Source organism: Ixodes scapularis, unplaced genomic scaffold (assembly GCF_016920785.2).
Source record: "Ixodes scapularis isolate PalLabHiFi unplaced genomic scaffold, ASM1692078v2 PGA_scaffold9__187_contigs__length_104089568, whole genome shotgun sequence".
In the NCBI taxonomy this organism is placed as follows: Eukaryota; Metazoa; Arthropoda; class Arachnida; order Ixodida; family Ixodidae; genus Ixodes; species Ixodes scapularis.
In genome coordinates, this window is record NW_024609884.1 from 103,635,908 (window position 1) to 103,662,504 (window position 26,597).

The 26,597-nt window shown below is 48.3% G+C and overlaps 1 protein-coding gene across 5 annotated transcripts in view; it reads left to right on the forward strand.

The window, feature by feature from the left end:
* Positions 1-26,597, forward strand: part of LOC8035166 (octopamine receptor beta-2R) — a 469,086-nt gene that overhangs the window by 25,401 nt on the left and 417,088 nt on the right. Inside the window, exon 2 of one of the 5 annotated variants that reach the window (XM_029985307.4) lies at positions 20,188-20,788. The exons of 3 other annotated variants lie outside the window; for them this stretch is intronic. In XM_029985307.4, coding sequence (XP_029841167.2) covers positions 20,188-20,249 — 62 coding nt within the window. In that variant the 3' untranslated portion in view covers positions 20,250-20,788. Of the gene's footprint in view, positions 1-20,187; positions 20,789-26,597 lie in introns of those variants that run through there. One more of the 5 variants, XM_029985306.4, reaches the window with a different exon arrangement.

Consider the following 26,597-nt stretch of genomic DNA (forward strand, 5'->3'; position numbering starts at 1 on the left):
CATCTCTTGCTGGTGTGCACGCCCTGCGACAATGACTGGATTTCTTTTCGGTTTCCTTCCCTTCTGAGATGTCTCAGCGTTCGTTTTCAGACAGTCAGCAGCTCACACACAACGTAAATTTACCAGAACCGGAGCCATGTGGCATCAGCAGCATCGCAGCCGGTCCTTTCGAAAAGTCTGGGGTGCTGCGGAACTGGACGTAGTCCCGCGGTTACGGGGATACTCATAAATATAATTTTAGTACTCTCAACCTTGGTTGCGCGTTATATAATACGTTTATATTATTTATATAATAAATTGTACAAGACTGCACCCTTAAAACGTATATTAATGTCGGATAAACGCGCATGAACGAACACCACCGCGCCGCTTGTCAAGGGACATTGTTTTCACGTCGATAGCGTATTCTCACGTAGTTGCGCCATGGACTTCCTTCCTCCGCCATTGTGACGTAACCTCTCAGAGCGCTATGGCCTTGTCTTCTAGGAGGTGCTGCTCGAGCCCCGTCGTTTGACGCACGTGACGGCTGATGTGGGTGGTTTAGGGAATATGTAGCTAACAAATTGACCGCGATAAAAACCGTATACTTCTTTTTGCTTATTTCCATGGTAGAAAGTAGCAACCATGTGAGCGGCTTAAGTGGTGCTCTAAGATCTTGCCGAATATGACAAAAAAAAAAAACAAAAAAAAAAAACGAAAAAGTTACCAATAGTTAATTTTCTTGTAGAGCACTGAAAGGGCCAGCAATTTGGACTCTGACGGAAATGGCAGGGCAATGAGGAAATCTGCGGTGTGAGTGCTGGACGAAAAGCATCTAAAATGCCATGCCTCGCCTCGAAATGCTGGTGGATGCTTTTGTTCTAGAAGAATGTGAGGCTCTGCTGTTCGCCCCGCAGTCACTATCCATTCGCGTTGCGTAGACGCGCGAACCGTTCTTTCTGGAAGGTCGGCGAGTGAATAAGCACGCATCTAGAATCAAAATTGTGCGTTTCCTTCCGTATGACCCTAATCAAGTACAAGTTACTTCCTACACCGAGCCCGCGCATTGGTCCACCCTTATGAACGCAGTATATTATGCCATATCGGGGCAGAAAATGCAAAGGAAAACTCGCAGGGTTTACGACTGTTAAACCAAATCCGGTGATTTGCTTTCAAATTGTCTGATTTTTGTGTACCCGTCGTAGAGGCGCTCCCACGAAGGTCCCCTTTCACATTACTACAACTAGCGTGGAGTCGATTCTCTTCAATTCAGCTGTAGAGAGAAGTTGCGAGTGCGCGCGAGCTCCAGTCTCGGGGACTTGAGCACGTCTCACGCGCTGAGCAGGGATTGCAACCAGTGCACGGCGGGAGTCCCCCCCATTAGAGCCGCCCATGCACTCGTGTCAGAAGAGTTCCTTCGAGCACAATAGGGCAGTGTACAAATACGTATAAGTGACTCTTGTGGAAGATGTTGTTATACATCTATCGTTTAACCTTTCATTAATGTTGTAAGTTGAGGGCAGCAGAGTTTGGAAAACGAGAAAAGGTTTTACGGGTTGTACTTTATAGAAGCACTTCAGGCGCGCAGGGAGGAGATGTGATTATTTTGAAGTACTTGGATGTGGCTTAAATATATATTGGGGGTCAAAGGCTTTTTTTTATTTTACTCGGTGGAATAAAGCGAAGGTGAATAGTTCGTTAGATTGACCACTAAACAGTCATGGAACTTAGTATTTAGTGTCAGGAGATGTCTGTCTTTCCTGACTGTCGGATCGGGAACATTCTTCGAAATTGAAAGTTTGCAGCTTTTTTGTTTTAGCAAAACTTATGTATGCATATACGAGCATCAGAGTACATAATTCAGCATGCATCTCACGCAGCGCTTAGGCTGGACTCCGTGGAGCAATAATGCAATAAAAAAAAAAAATTGACGAATTTCTTTCGGCTTTTAAACTCGGCCTTTATGTATACTGTTCCCCTAGAACCAATCGAAACGTCTGCCAGCAAGTGACCTTTTCTATAGGAAAGACAAGTGGACAACAAAGCCCATTCTGCTCGCGCCGGCAATTTCCTTTTTTTTTTAATTCGAAACTTTGTTTCCGTGTTTACGACATGTGCAACTAGTAGAGATCGCTATGGCATCACGCGGCGAATCCTTTTTATCTATGGACAGAACCCGAAGCTAGTCTTCTGAACTCGTAGAAGACCAGCGAGTCGACTGTGCGTCGTCGCGAGCGTAGTTTTGCGTTCGTCTCTGACAAGAGCGAAACAGATCGCATAAAGCCGCCAGGGCGGTCAACGGGAGGCGCCTCGGTCGGCTGGCCGTGAGTGGCACTCGGGGCGAAAAAGCTTTTGGGTGGCCACCGAGTGACGACGCGAGCGCTGCATCGCAGTTCGACAGCGTACTCGGAAGCTCGGCCTAGAGAACGGGTCCAGTTCGGAGTTGCGAGAATTCCGGCCTCAGATGGCGCTACCGGTCGAAGCAAACTTCACTGCCCGGTCGGTATATCAGCGAAACGTGGGCCTAGCGTTCCTTTATGTGGCACAAAGTGACTCTTTCGCACACACAAACAAACTTGGTTCCCGAGAGCTAATTGGCACGTAATGTGTTCGCACGCCGCTCTACCCTCGAATCGGTGGCGTGTCTGTTTCTCCGCAGACCAGACGAAGAAACCATGTTTGTGGTCGAGAGGAGGACCTTAGCAATTATAACGAGACTGAAATTTTTAAAGCGGTAGCTTTAAGGAGCTTGTATCGTAGAAAAGCCGGCGTCGGTGGGACGGAAGAATTCTGACTGGTCGATAAGTCATTAATTTCCCTGAAAAAAAAATTGGAAGAATTTTAGACGCAGCGGGATAGAGGCCACGAACCTTCGGTTACGAGCCAGAGACGCTACCGACTAGACCACGCAGACACGCTGGTTTGGGAACGAGCGTGTCTGCATGATGGGGAAAACAGCTCCGAAAACACGGACGGGAACAAACACGACAGGATGCATTGTCCTCTCCTGCTTGTTCCTCTTCGTACTCCGTGTTTCCAGACCTATTTTCCCCATCATGAATAACGTCAACCAACTTGCCCAGTTCACCACCTTATAACGAGCGGGGCTGTATATTTGACGCGTTCCTCCTTTAAAGGCGAAGCTTAAGCGTCCCCCTGACGTTTTTTTCTTCTCTTGAAATTACAATCGGCACCGACAATCTGCTCGTGACGCTCCAAATCTCTCTCTCTCTCTCTTGTTATGAAGTATCCGGTTTCATTTTATGTGTACACACCCATTTATAAAAACAGCTGTTTCCAGCGACCCGCCGCAATCAGGTTTCGACGACAAACTGTTTTTTTTTTTTTTGTGTGTGTGTGTGTTTTTTAACGAGGGCTTAATGCATGTCTTATGTCTGCACTTTGAAGGGAAACCAGACTCGCGAGCAAATAGAGAGTGACTTCCTGCGCGCCAACCGCCGATCAGAGCGATCGATTATAGCAGTCAGTGACGGTTGCAGATACAAGGTTCCGCTCCAAACACGCCAACCGCTCAAAAAAAAAAAAAAAAGAAAAGAAAAAGAAAAAGAAGGATGTTTTTTGCTTTAGGATTTTGGTTTCGTGACCCCAGTAACAATCTCATTTTTGATTGGTTCATGGTCTTGGGCGCTATATATGGTCATTTATTTCCAAGTTTCATTAGTGTGCTTTACTTAATTCGTACAATCTCTTCAATGAGAGAAAGCCGGGTTGAGTGGACTATGCGCTAGCGCCTGTGTGTAATTTTGAAGAAAGTATGATGCAGAAGTTTATTCTGCATCATACTTTCTACTGAAGATAGTGAGTCAGTGCTTTATATTTCATTGTTTCGTTTACCTAGTCGTTTGTTTTGAAATTTGTTTCAATAACGTGATCCCCGAAATAGCGAAATAAACGTGTAGCTTTTTTGCTCTCTCTGCGGGACAGGTTTAGGAAGGGAAGGATTCGTCTCGGACTCGGGGGCCAACGATTAGTCGGTGTTGGAGTACCTGCAGCAATCTTTATTCTCACTTTTTTTTTTTCTTGTGAATTGATTCTGCGGGAGACATTTAGCTCAATGTTTTATCTATTTTGTCTTTAGAAAGAGGAACTCTGGCCACAAGCTCCGAACACTCTAGTAACATATCTATGTATATATAATGAGGACTTGGGAAACCCGCGGCTATAGTGCCAAACAAATTGCATCGCTTATTTGCGGCACATTGCAGGCCTCGGACCATTTCTTGGTATTTTTTGCTGAACAATCGCAGGTCTCAGTGTTCCAATGGCGCAGAAAGGTTTCCTGAGGCGTCCCAGCTTAGTGGCAGCCGTGCGGTCTCCCGGCTCTAGGCCCGGGTTTGGCCAAGAGCCTGCACCATGCAGCCCCCCGTCGGCAGCCTGCAGCGTTCTCCCCTGCGGCTCGTTACGCTTTCGGGCGCTGGCTGCAGCGGCCAAGCCTGCGGCGCCCGTGTTCCTGCCACCCCCATGCGCCTCCAAAATAAGCGACAGAGATGACAGAGAGGGCGGGCGCTCGAATAGCGTCGGGATTGTGTCTCGGCTCCGGAGCCGTGCCCGCGAGCAAGCTGCTTTGGCTGCTGCTCCCAACAGTTGCAGCTTCTCCGCAAAATATTTTGAGACCCCGGGGAGAAGGAGGAGCCGTGGATGCGCGCTTTTAGCGTGCCGATATGCCGAAATCCTCCAAGAAGGGGCTCGCGCCGCCTCATCCAAGCGAATTAGGCATTCCTCGGACGATCTCTGACCCTTGCTTCTCGGCCCACAGCTGAGTGCAAGAGCCGCCAGTCCATTTGAGCCGCCCCATGAGGGGAAAAGGCCTGCCTCGACCATCCGAGCAGCATGGTCGGAGCTATGGACCTTGTCACGTGATCTCGGCTAGAGGCACGCTTTGCGCCAGGCGCGGGCTCACGGGGCATCTCGGATTCCTTTGTGCGGTTCGTCACCCTGCCCCCGCGCTGCTCTACGAAATAGAGGTTAATTGCTGCTGCCCAAGACGCATGGTAACCAGGTCAGAACCGTGGATAGCAACATGCGCTGGAGCGCTTTGTGTTCCTGCCGACTTTTGCTTCTCTAAACGGCCTGCCCTCAGCCCGAACTTAGGTCGGCCAAGCCTGCCGGAATGTACCCCCTTTTTTTCCTCTTGGCTTGTCCCGCACGTCGCCGTCCCGTTTCCTGCAGCACCCGCCAATCTGGGAGTCGGTGTTGCGCTTCGAATGCGAACGAGGGCAAACCCGAGGTGCTGTTGTCACGTCGTTCCGTGACAGACGCCGTCTTGCCTTAGCCGGCGAGGCAGGCGCAGGCACGAGCGAGTTAACGTTTTGACAGACTGGCCGACTGGGGGCCAGCTGTCGTCGCTTCGGAGAGACCAGTGCTCTGGCAGGCGGGCACGAGAGGGACGGACGGGTAACAGGAACGCGGCATTTTGCATGTCTACCGAGGACGGTACGGGCAATTGGACCAGGGGAGTTAAGAGTAGGGGTTGGTTCCAGCAGTGACACAATACTTGCTGCAACTAAACAAATTGCGACCCTTTTTTTTATTATTATTATTTTGCGTGTTTGGCATTGATGCTGGTTGTTTTTATAGGCTTGGGCGACTAGCCGCAGATCTTCGTTTATGTTAATGGGATTGTGAAGTCATGGCACGTTGAAAAGTGCGCTGGAGATTGCCGAGTGCCAAAAATGCGCATCCTAAAAAAAATAATAATAATGCGTACACATTAAGGACCGTTCGCAAATATCATACTCTGCGTGTATATTTTATCACGTGCAAAAGTGACGCCTTATTCTTGGGGCGGTCACAGGCGTTGGAAGCCCATGTTCAACGCATGCAGCGACTTCAAAGCCAAATGTAAGCTGTAACACTTTTGCACAAATCTGTTTTATTCAATTCGTTTAGTTCCCCCTTCCTACACCTCCAGAAGTTCCCAATGACCTGCAAAACTCTTTTTTTTTTTTAGGACATTAAGTTGATCAAAACTGACGACCCTAATGCTGCCAGACATGGGCCTGCAAAAAGAAGTGGAGCGCACGAAACCCCTTTGGAATCCACTTGATCTAGCCAATCAGAGGAGCATAAGGGCAGGGCATTTCCTTCGCCTGCCTGGACGTCGTCTTTCTCTCACGCTTTGGCTGCACGCTTGAGGAGACGCTGAAGAATTACCGAAGGCTTCCAAAATTGCGGCAAGCTCGGAGAAGGTTGAACCACTTTCATGCCGTTCCCATCCTTCGAGAGGAAGAGACAAGGTGCGTAGGTGACAGTGACCTTTAGATCGCTGTTTTTCCTCACCGATGTCGACAAAATGGCCCAAGTCTTTTAGCCGAGTCGTTTTCAAATTCCAGCTTTGCTGTATTTTAACTGCTGCCGGGAGAAAGCGGTGGCGTCTTCCGAACTCAAGTCCGATCGCTGCCGGCTTAGGTACTCAAGAAGCCAAGTTTCAAAACAAACTACCTTTCCACACTCCCGTTAGGCACAAATCGCGTCACTCAGTGATCTGTTCGAATAGGGCGATGCAAACTGAAGTCGTAGCGATTAGAACGTGCCCTCGATAGCGAGGCTTCTCATCTCCGAGTCTTGACCATCGATACAGAAAACGAAACCCCCGGAATAGGTTTTTCCTTAACCGCCCTAAAAATGTCTTCCTATATTTATATATTTTCGTTTTTTAGTAACGCGATTGTAAAGGGGAGTTCTTTGAGCGGCGAAATGTCCCAATGAGTTAGAAAATCGCATATCTTAGTCTACGCTTTGTTGTTTTGCGATTTCTTGAGGTTACGGCCTTTTCTGAACTAATATAATACTCGCTCGTGCTGTAGGCAGTGTTGTCAAGATGATTAGGACTGAGTTGTGAGGGCCTAACGTCAATTGCTTCTCCCAATATACTACACCAAAGAAGAAAAAAAAAAAAAAAGTGCAGTGCTGTCAGCTATCATCACGTGAATGTGTCTTTCTCGGTACTGTTTACATTAGTGAGAAAAAATATAGAGCTGTTATCGTTTTTTCTTTCTTTTATGGGCTGGAAGATTTTGTTTTTTTAAGTTCCGATCTGTGAATTTTATTTTTTATCTTGAGATTGCCTTCAACAATCATACGTTCTTTTAAGCAGATAGTGTGAATGTATAGAGGGGAAAAAATGAACGTACAAAGGAAGAAACACTGGGTCAAAGCTTATCCTTGTATTTGTCACTTGTTGTAAGGCCGTATAATACCCCACTAAGAGAACACCTTATGCTGGTTCAGTTCCTGACGTCGTCTGACTTGTTTGAGAGACTATAGATATTCCGAAGGCCTGCAAGCAGGGTATATGCACTATACTTCTTCACTTGAGTATTGCCCATATGAGTACGCAGGTGATCTGATATTTCTACATTCACACCACACTTTTTTTAATTTATTATATTCAGGCCGATGTTGGAAGGCGGGTGTGTGTGTGTGTGGGGGGGGGGGGGGGGGGAGGGTATTCTTGTATCGTCATATAAATATATTTGTTCCGATAACTATTAAATATGTTTCATGTACCTTTCTTCTTCTTTTTTTTTTTTTTTTTGTGAGTGCGGAGGAAGTCAGTTAAGCTGAGCTCTGTTGGAATTCCAGAGGTCACAGTGACTGGCCGGAGGTTGGCAAGGTCAACCTCCGGCTAACAGATTGTACCGCTCACTTCTGGAGTAAAAAGACGCCAAGACGAAATCGGTAGCCCGAATTGCGAATTAATTATTTAAGAAAGCGGATTGATAGGTTGCACATGGGTCTGGGTTCTAGGTACGACTTTGTTCTTGTTTGTTGCCCGAAATCCTCCGAGTTCCACAGCTCAATTTGCATAAAAAAGAGAAAAAGGGGAAAAAAAAAAATCGGCAGAGAGGATTTTTTTTTTTCTAGGCTCTCTAGAGTTCTCTAGAGAAAATGCTAAAGCCTGACGCACTCGGCCGAGCTCTGGTCAGCGGGAACCTTGGAGCCGCAGTGGCGTCGGGGAAGCGTGTCGCAGCCCGGAGGCCCGGCCGGGCTTGATTCCCAACCAGACCGAAATTTACGAAATTTTCTTTTCAAAGCCATTCATTTGCTTTGTTGGCAGGAACCTTCCTGATCAATTTGTGACGTGTTTTTCCTCTTTGCGTTGGGCCGCCGGCAGTTGGGTGGCTCCTTGGCAACGATGACGCCGTTGCTCTGGAGCCCCATGACGCAGTCAATGGGAATTTAGGTTCCGCCGGCTCCACTCCATGGGACAGTTAATGGTTTGGCCTTAGAAATGCTTCTTCCAGCCCCTTCTGGTCATTTTGAACTCCCCTCTGCCACACGCCCGTTCGAGTCTGCGTCCTGTTCTGGAAAAATGACGCTAAAACATTTTCACTACCAATGCAACTTTCCCCCATCATCTACTTGCATAGTTTTGCAAATGTCGCCTTGTGCGCGCTGCCATCATTGTCTGCTGGGCTGTAGAAGGCCTTCTGAGCATGCGCTGTTCGTCTGCGTCAACAGCTCAGTGACTCAGCATTTTTTGCCTGGCTGATAAGCGATGCTATACGTACAGTAGCGAACCCGGTGGTTGCATGCAAATAATGGGGTACTACTCAGAAAGCTAATTGACTGCAAAGATGTTCGGGCCCGATACGATTCTTCTGTCACTTAACCTTATTTAGGAAGCCTGAAAGAATACCCTCCGGGGGCCCTAAACTCGTCAAACGCAAAGTTGGAGCAGAAAGTTCGCGAAGCGCACCGATTAGACGTCGGCGAACAAAGCGCGAAGTCATCGTCGTGAGAGGCCAATCGGTGCGCTCCGTCAACTTCGGCCCAAACTTTGTGTTTGACGAGCTTCGAGGTCCTGGGAGTCGAGACATCTCTGCAAGAAGTTGTCTTTCTAATGCTACGTCCATTTTTACATGCATTTTTTCGGAAAACTCAGAAATATATATATATATTTTTTTTTTTTTTCCTAGGAGCATTTCCAACATTCAATCACACTGGGAGTATACTTGCCTTGACATATACAACTGCAATTGTCCCACCGGTTATTCGACTATTTATTGCCGTTCTGGAACTTTCCCAAAATGATAACCTTTAGTGCCTCCGTCGTTTTTTTATTTTTTTTTTTATTTCTTCCTATTACATTTTGAAAACGCTTTCCTTTCAAGTCCCTAACCATTTTATTTATCAGATCCCGGTTGATCTTTCAGTTCATGACACACGTTCAAACGAATGGCTCTGTAGAACGAATTTTGCACTGAATCGTTTCATGCGACGTTTTTCTGTTGAGAATCTGTTTAACTTGACTTCCGAGACATTATTGTCGACTGCTCCCCGACTTCTCAATTGTTCCAAGACGATCAAATCCAGAGTGCATCGATAATTTGTTGTAATTATCTTGGTTTTGTCTGCTTGTCGGAGGACGCCCACAACGAGGTTGCCTTCAAAGCGACATTTCGCCACCTTTAAACCAAAACAACAACAAAAGACAAAAACAAAATATCCGCAAACCCTCGCTTCGTTCAAATACTTCTTTTTGGAAGGCCTCTCGAAGCATTGTGAGAGTTTCTGCTGCTGTTTTCTCCGAAACACCTGGATACACGCGCGTTTTTCACGTCCGCTCGAACCAAATCGACGAGGAAGGCCGAGGAAGGCTCAAGAAAAAAACAAGGCACTGATCTAACAAACTTTTGCCCAAAGACGCCGCTGGACCAACTGATGCAGAGGCGGCCGTGTATGGAATGCGTTACTAGTAACGAGCTAGTTCTACCTAATTACTCTTTTAGTAAGGAGTAACCTATTGATTTACTTTTTTTTAGAAAATACACGACCAAGGTACTTATTTACTTTGAAGGTCAGGTAACGAGTAACGGCTTTCCCTTACTTTCGAGGAATAACGTGTACAACAAAACATCCTGGTCGTAATTCTGACCTGAGTAGGCGTCGATTGCGTCAAAGGCAGTTGGACAGTCGCAAAGCAACCAAACGGCAGGACGGAATTGCAGCGTTTATGGCTGAACGGATCATTGGAACTCTGCAGCTGGGGATGTCCTTCACCCCGGTGACATAATAAGGCTCGTTCGTTGAACCTTCTAGGATCGTGTACTGACAGAATATAATCCGGAGGTTGCCAGCGGGGGAAGGCACAGGAGCCATTGTCGGTTTGGAACTTCAAAAGTGGAAAGAACAAAAGCGAGAGGGGAATGCCAGATTCCCCAGCTGTTCCTGAAGCACAACACTTCCGTTCATTTGAACGTGTCAGTAGAAGGACTCTTCAGCGTCGCCGGAGATGTATTCTCAAGGAACCTGGGAAACATGTCTGATGAAAGCTGTGAGAGGCAGCTACTACTTACATGCAACGACTACTGCACAAATACACAATAAACCATGAAACAAAAGAAGTTGGGTATTTGGCCGTCGAAGTAACGAGAACGGTAACCCGTTACATTTGAGGTAAAGTAACGCGTTTCTTTTGGGAATCGGTAACGAGTAGCGTATTTAGTTACTTTTTGAGCGAGTAACCAGTAACGGCATTTACTTACTCTTTTGGGGTAACGTGTGCATGTCTGTGCAGAGAGCAGTGTACAAGATTTACCTAATTGCAAAATGTCGGTATAAACGCCCCCCTCGCTTCATGAAAAAATAATAATAATAATCTCCTTATCTCGGTGGTGACCTTCGTGTATATGTGTATTGAAAAGTGTTCGTGTACGTGTTACGCGCATTTGGTGGTAGATAGCAGGCTGCCTTTATGACCGAGTTCCACGAGAGTAACAAACAGAAACATACGACAGCCACAAGCCTCGAACAAGTCTTTCGAGACTTGACATGTTTTGTAGAATAAAGGAGGCTATGCTCAAACACGAGTATCATGCACGCGAGGGTATCTTTGGCAGGGTTGCAATCATTCGTGCTTACTTCGCGAGTACCGAACGACATAACGTCTGACAAAGGTACCATCGCGAGCATTTTGCATGGGTTGGAGGCTTGTCGCTGTCGTTTGTTTCTGTTCGTCGCTCTTGTGGGACTCCGGCATTAAGAGAACACTACGCGCAACTTGCTTCAACTGAGCACCATGGTGAGCCAATCGCCAGCTTCTTAAGAAAACAATGTGTCTTTGTATCTGGAAATAAATAATCGCTCTTTCTCAGGCTCTCAAGGAAACGATCTTAGCCAATGAGGAGGCATCTACGACTATCACTGAAGAAGGCGATCTGCGATGGGACACTGTGTGCACCGCGCTCGTACTCTCGGCGTCTCAACGCACACAGCATTTTCGAATCGGACAGAAATGCGCGTGTAGAGCGATGAAGAAAGAAATGCTCCTTCTTGCGCGTTTCCGTGCCACCGAAAGAGCAGCCCGAGTGCCCCACCACTCACGGCGAGGCTTGTCCACGCCGCCTGGCAGTCGTCCCCCCGCGCGCTCCACGGAAAATGCCCCTGCACAAAGTGCGTTATGCATTCTTACCAAGCAACCGCGTGGCGCTGAAAGGAAGAAAAAAGAACACATCCCATTTTCAAGTGTATGGGAGACAGCGAGAGAAAGCGACGGGGGCTCCGTCCGGCATCCGACCAAGTTGCTAGATATTGGCCGCAGCCGATGGCAGCACAGATGGCGCCAGCGCCATGCTTTCACGTGACGATTGGCCCGGGAGAGGATGTGCTAGGGGAGGCGAATGGAAGGGCGGTGCGCGAGTCGTCAAGTGACGGACGCCATAACCCGACTATCCTCCGTTTCACCTCAGGATGGCCAAGAGCGGATGCTTTGAGCCATTCCAATGCGATGGGAGGGACACGTCAACTTGGGGAGAGACAGAGCAATGCATGCGTCCTTGGCTGCGATGGCCTCGAAGGTCCGCTGCGGCCCAATGGGACGAAGGGACTTTGAACAAAAAGTCACCTCACGTAAAGTCTTCAGACATGCGCACTTTATGTTCCATTCAAGCGCGAAACACATGTACGACGAAACCATCCGATCCGACGTGCGGACTGGCGAAATGACCTTCGGGGGCGAGGGTTTTCGTAGCACCGGAGAGCGTGGAAAAGCCTCGCCTCCGACCGTCGTATTGCCTGATCGGACGTCGGATCCGACGGTTTCGTCGTACATCTGTTTCGCGCTTCAGAAAAACCACAAAGGACGAGGGGCGCGAGCTAACGCCCGCTAGAAATACAGCCAGTAGCGTGCATCCATCCATCCGGTAGAGGGAGACCCGAAACTGGCCCGAGCTGAACGGAACGACGCGTCGGAAGCTCGCACTGTCGTGTGCGTCGAGTCGGAGCAGCCATCTTTCGGACAGTTGGCACGACGGATCGGAGAGCCTTGTCGCGCATGCGTCGCGAGAGGCGGGCTTCCTTGCATCTCTGAGCGCATGACGACGACGACGCCGCGACGCGGCCGTCTCCGGGCTGATTTGGAGAAGCGCGGGAGGGGGACCGGGCCAAGCAGGCCCACGCGGGCCAGCACCGAGAAGGGGAAAATCGAACCGCGCAAGCCATCTCGCATTCCACCAACCGGGCGACGACGCGTACCTGGACGCTGCCGATAACCATCGACGACCTCAGGATGACGGCAGTTCCCATCTCATTTCGCTAGTGTACTTTACAACAGCAAAAAAGCGATATAGTTTTTGCCCGTTTTTTTTGTTTTGTTTTTTCACAGCGGCACTTATTTGTTCGTTCCCCGGTTTTGCGAGGGCGTGACAGCGAAAAGGATAAGTTTCCCGCTCAATTTGCCGGAAACAATTAATGTGACGTGACCTATGCTCCAATTCAGTATCACTGCTAAATTTCTTGGAAATAGCGACGTGACGTGACCGATGCACCCAATCACTTTCTCCTCTAATATTGCGGGCAAATTAATGCTAAATGTTTGCGGAAACATTTACGTCAGGTAACCAATGTACGAATTTCAGTTTCCCCGCTAATTTTAGCGGACACATTGACTTGACCTATAGACCAATTCAGTTACTCCACTAAATTCGGCGGGACAATTGATGTCACATGGCGTGATGTCGCGGGACCTGCACACGAATTCGAGTTCCCTGCTCAATCTAGTGTCAATATCGACGTGACGTGACCGATGCACCCAATCACTTTCTCCTCTAATATTGCGGGCAAATTAATGCTAAATGTTTGCGGAAACATTTACGTCAGGTAACCAATGTACGAATTTCAGTTTCCCCGCTAATTTTAGCGGACACATTGACTTGACCTATAGACCAATTCAGTTGCTCCACTAAATTCGGCGGGACAATTGATGTCACATGGCGTGATGTCGCGGGACCTGCACACGAATTCGAGTTCCCTGCTCAATTTAGTGTCAATATCGACGTGACGTGACCGATGCACCAATTCAACTTCCCCGCCAAAAGTTGGCGAGAAAACACGCATCACGATCCTCACAACCATTTGTTTATCATGAACAAATGTGCCGATTCTCAATGAACATCATTTCAATATCAGATCACCGTATATGACGCACGATCGGCGTAATGTCAATCGGTCGTCACCATCATGTTGTGCAATGAGCAGCAAATCTAGCTCCCGCTGTCTAGAGGCATCGCGTCGTGGGATCATCGCGCATTTTTTTTTTTTTTTTTCTGTTTTGCGGGTTGAGATACTCGCGCAAGTCGGAAACAAAGATACACGCAATATATATACACACACTCCGTTTCCGTATAGTCTTTCGTTCGTTGCCGTGCACGAGACGGTTGGAAGCGCGATTCAGGGCCCGTTTGGGAAGAAGGTGTTAACTGCATGGGGAAGCGATTTGCTGAGCGACGAGACAAGCGAAGGCGACCCGCTTCGCTGTCGCTCTGTCAGTCGCGCGACGAGGCAAATCGCATGAAAGCGACGGGAGCGAGCGACCCAGACGGTGAGCGAGGTTTTCTAGAAGCCGAGCGACGCGACGGGCGAGACTAAGAAATCTCCGTCACTCGTCGCTGTCGCCTTCGCTCGTCTCGTCACTCGCTAAACCGCTTGCATTCGGTTCGGCCTTTATCAACTGAACCTCAAAGCGTGGAAGCAAAAAAAAAAAAAAAAAAAAAGAAAGGAAAAGAGGTAATTGTTGTTTTAAAAGAGATTCCGAAAAAAAAAAAAGATTCACGGGGGTGATTCGAGGCAGTGGCAAGTTGTGAACGCTTCGTGAGCGATGCTTCGTTGTCTCGCGCCCAACCAGGCCCGAGCGTGGCGCGCTGGCCTCGCGTTTGTCTTTTGGGGGGTTTGCTCTCCCAGGGAGTGACTCCAGACGTCGGAACTGCGTGCCTTTGCACCGACGAGCAGGCCCGTGGCGCCCGCTACGAGCAAGCTGTATACTGCTGGGAAGGAGACGCGCTCATTAACGCCGCCGGTCACTTGGTCATCTCAGGGCCGTATGCAGAGAGAGTTTGGCCATACATTGCCTTCTTCTACTCAGTGCGTAGGAATGACACGGCGGGAGCACAAAATAATTACTGGAAACGATGTTTTTATGCTGCCTACGAGTACCAAAGCAGCGATAGCAGACGACAGTCTTGAAATCAATCATTTGATTTTTCTTTCACGGGAAAGAAGGTAGCTGGGGCAAAAAGCTGCAACATATGCAGCTTGACAAGGCCCCAGCTCCAAGACAGCCGCGCGCGTACAGGACTTTGTTCAAGAATCAAATCGAAAAGGAAAACATTCTTCAAGTTCGGAAAAAAAAGGCATTAACAAGATTCTAATGTAACATATGATATCAATTGACACGGTACACATACAACACGAAGCCTGAAATTCACAACCTCGACAGTATCAACATTAAAGCTTCAAATGGTAAGCTATGGCTAAGATCTGTTTCAACTTGTTTCAGTCTGTTTCAGCTTGTTCAAAAAAGATGCAAGTATGTATGTAAGCGATGTCAGTCCATAATTTGTCCGGGGGGTGGGTACACTCCACTCTTCACTTCGACGTCTGTTATCTACACTAGCATTTTCATTTAAATTTGCTACTTGTAGAAAACAACTATGTTTATATTTTTTTGTGCTGTTTTATAAGATACTAGAGGCGGTAGTAATGTAGGTGTGTTATTTTGACAACATTAAATCGGACAAAAAGAGCATCTGTATGGTAAAAATAGGTAAAAAATGCCCTCCTCTCTTGAGCTTCTCGACGTTGACGCTACGCGGCGTCGATTTCGCTGGAGCCGCCAATAGGAGGCAAATGACGAGGCGCCGTAGGTCGAAAGCGGGCTGGGCGTATTCCCAGCAAAATAGAGTTCAAGCGGCACATTCGCTTCTTACATGTTTTTGCATGATCAAAATCGAAACATCACGTGCACCATACTTTCAACCATGAAGAGTTACTACATTTGACTCGTACGCACTTATTAAAACTGTTTCTAGCTACCACCGCTTGGGGATTCTTTTCGGCTTCTGGTTGGCCTAGAGAGCATGTCAAGCCCTCTTTCTGCGTCTGGTGCACGCCCTGGCTCTCCCCGCCCCTCCTATTGACCAAACTCTCTCTATACACGGCTCTGGGTCATCTCACCCGATCCAGCGGTGGGGAAGAAGCGGTGACGATCCGCTTTAGGCGTGTGTATGTGCGCGCGCGGGCCTTTCTTTCAGTCTGTCTGATCGCAAAATGGCCAACTCTAGGCCCTATCAAAATGAAAAAGGGCGAAAACCCGGTTTAAGAAAGTGTGAGTGATCAGAATGAACTACAAGATCCAAAACCTCCTAAGCGTAAAAAAAAAAAAAAAGGTTTATTTTTAACAGCAAAGATAAAATATGCATCGCCGAAAGTTTGTTCTCATGCCAAATATGGCGCTAGGGGTATGCCACAGTTTCAGCAGGAACCGATATCTAATTCAAAAGTTATAAGTGATTTTCAGGAAATGACGATTAGAATGGACCCCATTTACGTCCGATTTCGGTTTCTGGCGCCATAGAGTCCACATATTCGAGAGTTCTGGCGGCTGCCATTTCCCCCTTTTCAAAATTTTAAGACAATTCCTTTGAATTTTTCAAGGAGATAACGGTTATTGTTGAAACTGTGGCATCTCGGTCGAACCGCTAGCGCTAAATCTTGGGTGGAGAATGATCATTCGACAGCGCATAGTCAACGTTTGCGAATAAAAAAAAAAAAAAGAAGACACGTTTTTTTTTTTTGTTCTTTTTTGGGTGGTGAGGGGGGGGGGGGGGGGGGAGGTCACTTTGTAGAAGCAGCCGCCCAACTTGTATTGTTTCCTACACGGCTCCGAGAGCCAGCCTTGTTTGCCGCGCGCGAGAGAAAACAACAACAACGACGATAACTACAACAGGAATTTTTTTTGCAGGAAAACAAAATAATTAAACAAAAATGAAAAGAAGCAAAAAAGGGAGAAACCAAAAAAGCCATAAGTCGGGGCTCCAATGCACGCTGCGAGGGTGGTTGGCCAGCGAAGCTGTGGGGTGTCAGCTGCAGCGTTGCCCTCTGCACTCGACCAAATGATGGACGAAAGAAAAGGGAAATGGGCTGTACCCAAACGTTTTATATACATGGTGTTTCACGTAAGAGTGTCAGAAATCCCTAAAATTAGTGTATTCGATGGTAAACCATGTTGAATTAACCCGAGACTGGGGTAGAGAAGAAACATCAAAACGTACAAGGGACAGAAAATAGACAAGACGACGTCTCAAAACTTTTGACACGTCGTCCTGTCTATTTTCTGCCCCTTGTACGTTTTGATGTTTGGTCTCTACCCCAGTCTCGGGTTAATTTAATTATTTACCAACTCGCCTGCATCCTCACGATTTTTTCTCGATGTGAAAGGATAATTTTCTCGGAACCGCATTACTCTTGGTAGCAGACGTCAGAAAATTCGCGATGCTTACGAATTAGTTCGCTAGTTAAAAATAACTAATTAGCTTTCGGATAGTGAAAATAGATATCCGGTTCCAACTAGAAACTTTCTTAGCCTCATCAAAAACCCAGAAATTAGTCATTTTCAAAAAGACTTTGAGCGCATGACAAGTGCAGTAGTGCACTCCACTTGCCACTCGTGGAGCAGGCACAGGGCTGACGGTTGCCGTGAGGCGCACGCGCGATTTTGTCCGTCTCTGAAGCAAGGGACACATCAGGGGTGAAACTAGACGCCGCGCGGCGCTCCGCAGAGCGCATCAGCTGCCGATATGCGGCGATAGTTGTGTGGATCCAAGACACATGCACGCAAAAGCCCGCCGCGCGACGCACATAGTTGCTGGGCCACCATTGGCACCGAGCAACCGGCACTACTGGGCTTTAAGACGCCCTATTTATGCCCAAAGCGGAAATTATTCCGATTAACAATAAAACAGGCGCAAACGTCATTGTGCTACCATTATATTACTATTAAAGCAATAATGTCGAAGAAAACATTACTGCAAAACATATATTCAGGACAATAGCAACACCATGTTTTCTTTTCGACACAGTCAAGCTAAAAAAAAAAAATGGAAATCGTTTTGTTGAGTAATTGTGTAGACTGTATTCATTCAAAAATTCTAATGCACCGTGTCCAACTTTGCTGAGACAAGTCCGGAAGAAAACCTGTATCCACGAAGACATTCAGTGGTGCAAAGAGATTAAAGAGAAAAGGCTAGCGCAAATCGCTTCTGTGGTTTTCTTGAGTCACTTGGCGCTTTCGTTCGAAAGTACACGGAGATGCTTTCTTGACTTTATGCCAAGGAAGTCACACCGAATGCAACAATTATCAGGTCTTACGACCGTGATATTAAAATTAGCGGTGACAAAGCGTAATCCCCGAGCACCATCAAAACGACACGAATGGAAGTAAATACCTGCAACGCAGTCCAAAATACTAACCCAGCAGAGAAATCCCGAAGCACAGAACACGTTCCTTCGTCTAGCGGCGGCATCGAATGGCTGGCTCGTCAAACCTGCCGACGCCAAACGTCTCTCCGGTACAAAGTGCACCGTCTCGAAATTCTTTCTACGCCCTTGGTGTTAACTCCTTCGTCGGTTGTGGCAGTAACATTCCGGCAAGCAGATGCCCGACCTTGAACTCAAACCACCCAACCAATCTCGCTCGCCTTCATGCCGCCGCTTCTGGGCACCGTCGTTGTTGTTCGTGAGGACCCGCCTGCTGCTAGTTGAGATGGCGATTTCCCAACACCTTGCGTGTCACCCCTGGCAGTTGGAATAACTTCCAAGACGAACGTTCTCACGAAAAAGTTTGAGGCGCACACAGCACCGAACCCAAACCGAACCGATCAAACAAACGGTCGCCATGTTTGCTCCTCCGCCGCGCCGCCACAGGGACGTCGAGACGCCTGCACCGGTGGCTATGGCTACAGCCGCGCGCGCGGCACTACTACGCTTGTTACGTGTCAAAAGCACGACTACGCTTGTCGCGCACTCAGTGTTTCTGAAAATTACTAATTTAGTGCTTTTTGATGATGCTCACCAAGTGTCTACTTGGAACCATCTATTATTTTCACTAATTAAAAAGATGATTAGCAAGTTTTAGTTACTTAGCGAACTAATTAGTAAGTATCGCGCATTTCCTGACGTCCGCCTCCACGACTAATGCGGTCCCTAGAACATCATTCTTTTACCTCGGATACAATAATTTGAGGATATTGTTTCTGTCACGTACGTGAAACACCCTGTATGAAGGGCTAGTTACGTCCCTCCCCACATCGCAAGCTGCCGTGCTTCGCATTGTAGTCAGGAGCTCCTTATCATCAATTATTTGGTTCGTATGCTTGTTTTGTGCTTCTTTTTTGAAAAGAATGCTGTGCTGTATGTTGTATCCGTAATTTGCACTTTTCGCTTCAATCGCTAAAGGTTTTTTTTCGTGAGGATGACAACACGAAAAAAAGCCGCCCAACGAGTCATCTACAGCTTCGCTATGAAATGCGCCGTCGTCTTTTGTATCGAACGGGTAACTCCTCTGGCATCGGGTGTTTTCGCAAGCGTTTAGAATGGCGCAGCCGCTCGAGAGATGGCGCCGAGCAGGGCCGTGATGATGATGATGACAAACATCATCATCGCGGCGTCAAGGCCTTGCTTCCGCCTAACCGTCGGACGGAAATCGCTCAGTGGCTTTGACCCGGAAAACAGTCGGGCAGGAATACCAGGCACAATTAATTAGCGTCCGGTTCGAGACGGGTCAGAAGCCGCCGCCGTCGGAACTTCGTGCTTCGTACTCGGGGGTGTACTTCGCTCGGCCCGGAGGAATCGCGAGATGCTGGCGCTCGATACACGCTTCTCACAGTGCGCTGATCAGACGACGCCCCGGAGACCTCGGAAGCAGGGCTATTTGAGCGCACCAAGTGCTGTTGGGGCGACCTTCGAGTGCTTGGTGAAACGGGCGGATTTGTGGCAGCCCAGAGCTGTCCGCGAGCATTCGGTGTGCGGAGTGCGACATTGCGGCCCATCCAAGGATGACGCTTTCTTTTTTTTTTTTTTTTGCACGTGCGCGAACAAACATTTTGAACCGTTCAATCGCGTGGCTGCTATGAGCAAACTGAAGCCAAGGAGAAACGGGAACCCTGCGAGTGTTTCGACATCTTTTTTTTTTTTCTTAGTGCTTTCGGGCTCGCAAAAAGCTGTGATGCAATCCCCATCATTGTTCTAAGAAGCAAAAGCTGTCATTGGTGCATGAAATCCCCCTGGACATTCGCGTCTCAAAAAGCTTGGGTTTGGTTTGGGAATCGGACGAGGTAGGCGGCAAGCGGGCTTCCCCATTTCGGACGGGTACGGTCAAACTAAGAGCGGTTCAGGGCAGATAGTTTCTGGCACGCGGGCTCCGGGGTTGAGAAGTTGTGGCGAAGCATGTCTAGACTCCCAGGGCCTGCCAACTCCTTGGCACTCGAACGACGGCACTCGCTTGAGAGCTATAGTTAGGCTTAGGATGGCGCGGTTATTTCCTGCGTTGTTTCGACTAATTTTCAGTTTTCATATTTTGGCCTCGCTCTGTATTTGATCTGTGGCTGCGCGTTTCCGGAGTCTATAGCCCTCGTCGCGCCGATGAACCAACTGGGACCTTTTTCTGCTTTGCTCGAAGACAACTCCCGCGTGCCCATGGACCCCGCTCCACGGGCGCTTGTGATTCATTGCTGAGCTCCTTGGACCTGTTGGGCCAGAGATTCTGACGAATCGAGGGGGTAAGAAAGAGAGCTTGTCGACGGCAGCCAGTCCCGGGGCGGCGACCGTGCGAGGGCTCTTCGGGAACGCGCGCTCAGGGCTCTGCATGCTCCCGCTGATGCGCTGGCCCCGTGCCCCCTGTGTGCACGGCAGCTTGCTGCGGTCGCACGCGCGCGGTAGCATATACCGCGGGCTGCGGCGCAGCAGGCTGGTAGGTTTCAGCTCCAAGACCGCGACGGCTGATCTGCAGCGGCGTCTCGCAGCGCGGTGTTCCTCTTGCGCCACGGGCAGCAGGCAGACGGGCGGGCGACCCCCTGGCCGGACCTAGCAGCGTGTACGCCGGCGTGCGAAGCGGCGGGGCATCCGTGGGGCCTCCCACGAGAGAGCGCTACGGGGAGGACCGCCGGCCACGACTCCGAATGTGTGTACATATACGACTCTTGGCAGTGACCCCTTGGGCTTAATTGCAGACGCTCCCCCATCATTCCATTGTCACCCTTTTGACCCGACGGACGGACGGACCGCCGACGTGCGTGAGTGCGTGTGTGTGTGTTTGTGCGTGTCCGTGCGATGGACGGCAGCCGGGGAGGAAGGCAAGCGTGGGCGCGGTCGGCCGCCGCCGTGCTGGGGAACGGGATATGGGCGGAACCGCCGACCCCGAAGATACTCAGCCACTTCCAGACGAGCTCCAAAGGTAACCACGGTGGAATGTCATTAAACGTGCTTATCTTTGCTGTGGCCCACGCTTACGGACCTTCTTGACTCCTTTTTTGTGCCGGTGCAGGCTGCGCGCACAGCGACTGTGGTGCGGGCAGCCTGCCACCCGCGGAGGGCTGAGCGGGGGCTACCGGAACGCTCGGCCTGGCACCGATGCTTCCTGCAGCTCGGCGTCTCATGCTGTTCGTATCTGGGGATTTCTGGCTTGCACAGAGCGCCTCTCGAAGACCTTCAAAGATCATTTGGTTCACTAGAAAAACGGAAGAAAGGACCCGGTCAGTCTTGGCTGCTGCCAGATATGACCCGGGGGAAAGGCAACTAGACTTATGTTGCAGCGAATGGTTGGCAGTATTTCGACTGAGCTGTTAGTGCTGTGAAGATCTCCGTTCTCGAGAGACGTATTGCTAAAGCTGCCAGCGAGCCAAATGCTAACAAGTCGAAGCACGCGTCCGCTTTACTTGCAGTGTGTGCCGTCAGTTAACTGACACATCCTTTGGATATTGAGGCAAAGTGGAAGTAAAGCATGCCGTCTTGTCTGCGTGATCTTGAGAAGCAAAAATGTCTCTTCTCGATGAAAGAAACCCAAAACCAGCAACCCAAGTACTGGCGGTCGTGCAAAAGTTATTAGGGAACGATTAAGCCTTTACCAGCCATCACGACCTAAAACGAGAACGCATGTTGATTGACTGGATTCCAAATTTTACCTGATATTTCTGTGCTCAGGGCCGGTTTTATGGATCACACTTGGGGAGGAGGGTATACAGAAAGATAACTTGACAGAAAAAGCGTTGGCTGGATCCTACCTGTTGAGCTAGTATTTACCATGTCACCGAAAACTAAACATTTCTGTTAAAAAAAAACTTGTGTATGTCGTGTTTACACATTTAAAAAAGTCGACCTCGGGGCTTAGAAAGAGGGGGGGGAGGGGGGCGTGTTGTATTCGGCCATGCGGCAGCCTAATCGCTTGGCGACTCGAAGGCCAACTTCCCGCTAAACGTTTCTGCAACGACTAAGGGTGCAGGAGAATCCCGCTACAAAGTTAATAGATGCGCGATAGAGGCTGTTTGGTAGGATGTTTTCATAAGTTTAGTGACGGTGGTTTACATCACATTCAAACCCGCGTTCGACACCCTCCTCGTCCTTCATTGACAAAATACCATATTTGCAGCTCAGTGTGTGTTGGTAGGTATGTCCTCGGCATGCGGTATGCCGCATCAAATTGTACCTCGTCAACAACGTGCACTTGTGATTTGTTTGATTTTGCGAGGAGGCTTAATTGTAATAATAATAGTAATAATACTAATAATAATAACAATAATAATTATTTGCAAGAAAAATATGTGATCCCGGGTGGCGTGCAAGGCTGTGCAGAAAGGTTAGGGCCCGTACGCGAGTAAGCCTGTCAGACCTCCACCCAAAATTTAAATTTGAAAAAAAAAAAAAGTATTTTCGAGTTTGTACATACGAGTGTAGAAGTCAAGTTGGGCACTTTTCAGTCATATATTGTGCAGGCGCCATTGGGTAATCAAATTGTGCGGCATCCGCTTAAAGTGGCCCTGCAAAGACTTTTTTGCTGTTTTTTTTTTTATTTGCACCAAACCTGAGCGCACTGAACGTAGTAACTTAATGTAACATTTCTTTCCTCGAATTTTGTTTTATTTTAAAAGTTATAGGCAAATGAAAATTACAAAGGACAAGCAAAAAATAACCTACTTTCTGACTTCCTTGGTCGCTTGAGTGGCCGTGAAATAGGGGAGGGGTAGTGAGCTCAGCGAGCGCTCACGGCTGCCGCACTCCGTGTCAACGGTTGGAGAGGGCGCCACTAAAGCATGTTCTGGATAGGCTGTATGAAGCGGGCAGCCAGGGCGGCTCGCATTGAATTTTCTGCGCCATTCAACACTAATTCGGCATGACACTTCATTGGCCACAAAACGACAACAAAAACGGGGTAAAGATCAGTTCAGAACGGGAGCCTTTTCGCGCTGCCGCACCGCCAAATGGCCCAGCCGCAAGCCAAACCTTCTCGCCGAAGGCCTTCGGAACGCTCGGAACCGGTCAGACTCTCGAGTCCGTATACGACCGCAGCGCTGCCGCGTACATCCGGGAGCTTTCTACGCTCGCCGCTCGTCGGTGCCTGATCTCACTACACCCTTGTACTATGCGCCGCCTTTTCCACCACTTGGTGGCAGATATGTCGACGGGTTATTTCTTGTTTCCGTACTTTATAAACTGCATTTGTTTCTTTTCTGATCTATAATACTGAACAAAAACAACTTTTATCAATAATTGAAACGGTTCGCGCTACTTATATTTTGTAATTCGACTGAAAACAAGCTTTTAGCGACTCTGACCACCAGTAAGCCCAGACTAAAGACTTCACATATCGCACGCTTTCGGCACCGCGGGTCGCCCCCGTAGGTGAAGGAGGTTTTTGCGTCGTCCCGTTAAAATATTGTCGCACTGATATTTAGTTACTCTCTCCGTGCCCGCTGGCTTGCCCGAACCCCAGGAGACGTGGAAACCGCAAAAAAAAGGTAGACACTTAAATATGATTGCAGGGGTCCTTTAAGGACAAGGGATTCTGGATTTTAAATTTACTCGCCATTGTTGGATTCCGGCATATCCCCATACTGGATATTCTGCTAGTTCTCTGGGTCCATGATATGGTGGCGGCAAGTACTAATTTCTGGTTTAAAACATTTTCGGTAAATGGTATCACAGAGAAGAGGGTGGAGCGCATGGGAGGGATTTCCAGGGCACGTCTGACACTGAATACGTAAAACGGTTCAAAAGCAGCCGCACATCCTCATATTCTGGCGAACTCGTGCCAGCTGGCGAATCCCCTGAGAATTCGTCGTCCGGTTCCGTCTGTGGGAGTAACTTTATGCAGTTTTCGTGTACCTTCGTCAACACAAGATGCACGCAGGAACTCCGAGCTAGACACTCTAAAGCTCGGTAACCTGTAAAATAAGTGAACACTTTCTAATCCTAGTATACCTCTATTTTATAAGGTACATTGTAACCTATAACTCTGTAAGCTTTTGTATAGGGTATACATGCCTCAGATATACAATATGGGAGGTTACGTTGCATGCAATACTTTTCGCCATTGGTTCTAACATTTAAACGGTGCGTTCGACCGACGCACCGGATTTGTGGTTCTATACAAAAATAAAGTGTCCGAGACGCCCAACGCTAGCCTCGGAAAGCACGTTCCTGAGACGAGCTCTTGGAGTCTGGCGTGTCGCGTTTGACTCCTTATATTTGTACGAAACGGCAGATCCGTGTTGCGTCGGTCGAGCACGATACAAAACGCCACGATGTTGTACAGCACTGCTAAAATAATTGCGATTCGGCGGATAAAAAGAAAAGTTTATTAATTCAACAAACAATCAACACAAAACATGCGACGTCCTCGACAACGGATGTCCTGAATTTAAAAAGCCAGCAAACAACGGTTTCAATAATCCTGTAATATATATCCGAACAAGAGAGGACAACTTTTCCTTGAGGGCGATATTTCTTTTAACATACCCCATAGCAGAAATTCGTTTCTTCGTTCACCCCTATCCAGAGACTTGGAACAAAACACCTCTTGAAGTAGAATTACGAGCTGAGCGTTAGAATTGAGGTGACTGCAGCACACATCACGATGTTTTGATCACGGGTACATGAAGCATTCCGAGTGCTCCCTCCCGACTTACCATCCTGAACCGCCATATTCTCGGTTGCTTTCTGTAAAAGTGAGGGCCGGCAAAGAGGACCTCGTCTGGAACTTCCTCGTGAAAAGTGAACACAATGAAAAGTCCAGAGACACTGCACTTGGAACAAAACACCTCTTGAAGTAGATTTACTAGCTGAGCATCGGAAGGGAGGTAACTGCAGCACACATCACGATGTTTTGATCACGGGTACATGAACCATTCCGAGTGCTACCGACTTACCATCCTGAATCGCAATATTCTCGGTTACTGCCTGTAAAAGTGAGGGCCGGCAAAGAGAACCTCGTCTGGAACTTCCTCCTGAAAAGTGAACACAGTGAAAAGTCCAGAGAGACACTGCACTTGGAACAAAACACCTTTTGAAGTAGATTTACTAGCTGAGCATCGGAAGGGAGGTAACTGCAGCACACATCACGATGTTTTGATCACGGGTACATGAACCATTCCGAGTGCTACCGACTTACCATCCTGAATCGCAATATTCTCGGTTACTGCCTGTAAAAGTGACGGCCGGCAAAGAGGACCTCGTCTGGAACTTCCTCCTGAAAAGTGAACACAGTGAAAAGTCCAGAGACACTGCACTTGGAACAAAACACCTTTTGAAGTAGATTTACTAGCTGAGCATCGGAAGGGAGGTAACTGCAGCACACATCACGATGTTTTGATCACGGGTACATGAACCATTCCGAGTGCTACCGACTTACCATCCTGAATCGCAATATTCTCGGTTACTGCCTGTAAAAGTGAGGGCCGGCAAAGAGGACCTCGTCTGGAACTTCCTCGTGAAAAGTGAACACAATGAAAAGTCCAGAGACACTGCACTTGGAACAAAACACCTTTTGAAGTAGATTTACTAGCTGAGCATCGGAAGGGAGGTAACTGCAGCACACATCACGATGTTTTGATCACGGGTACATGAACCATTCCGAGTGCTACCGACTTACCATCCTGAATCGCAATATTCTCGGTTACTGCCTGTAAAAGTGACGGCCGGCAAAGAGGACCTCGTCTGGAACTTCCTCCTGAAAAGTGAACACAGTGAAAAGTCCAGAGACACTGCACTTGGAACAAAACACCTTTTGAAGTAGATTTACTAGCTGAGCATCGGAAGGGAGGTAACTGCAGCACACATCACGATGTTTTGATCACGGGTACATGAACCATTCCGAGTGCTACCGACTTACCATCCTGAATCGCAATATTCTCGGTTACTGCCTGTAAAAGTGAGGGCCGGCAAAGAGAACCTCGTCTGGAACTTCCTCCTGAAAAGTGAACACAGTGAAAAGTCCAGAGACACTGCACTTGGAACAAAACACCTTTTGAAGTAGATTTACTAGCTGAGCATCGGAAGGGAGGTAACTGCAGCACACATCACGGTGTTTTGATCACGGGTACATGAACCATTCCGAGTGCTACCGACTTACCATCCTGAATCGCAATATTCTCGGTTACTGCCTGTAAAAGTGAGGGCCGGCAAAGAGGACCTCGTCTGGAACTTCCTCCTGAAAGGTGAACACAATGAAAAGTCCAGAGACACTGCACTTGGAACAAAACACCTCTTGAAGTAGATTTAATAGCTGAGCATCGGAAGGGAGGTAACTGCAGCACACATCACGATGTTTTGATCACGGGTACATGAACCATTCCGAGTGCTACCGACTTACCATCCTGAATTGCAATATTCTCGGTTACTGCCTGTAAAAGTGAGGGCCGGCAAAGAGGACCTCGTCTGGACTTCCTCCTGAAAAGTGAACACAATGAAAAGTCCAGAGACACTGCACTTGGAACAAAACACCTTTTGAAGTAGATTTACTAGCTGAGCATCGGAAGGGAGGTAACTGCAGCACACATCACGATGTTTTGATCACGGGTACATGAAGCATTCCGAGTGCTACCGACTTACCGTCCTGAATTGCAATATTCTCGGTTACTGCCTGTAAAAGTGAGGGCCGGCAAAGAGGACCTCGTCTGGACTTCCTCCTGAAAAGTGAACACAGTGAAAAGTCCAGAGACACTGCACTTGGAACAAAACACCTTTTGAAGTAGATTTACTAGCTGAGCATCGGAAGGGAGGTAACTGCAGCACACATCACGATGTTTTGATCACGGGTACATGAACCATTC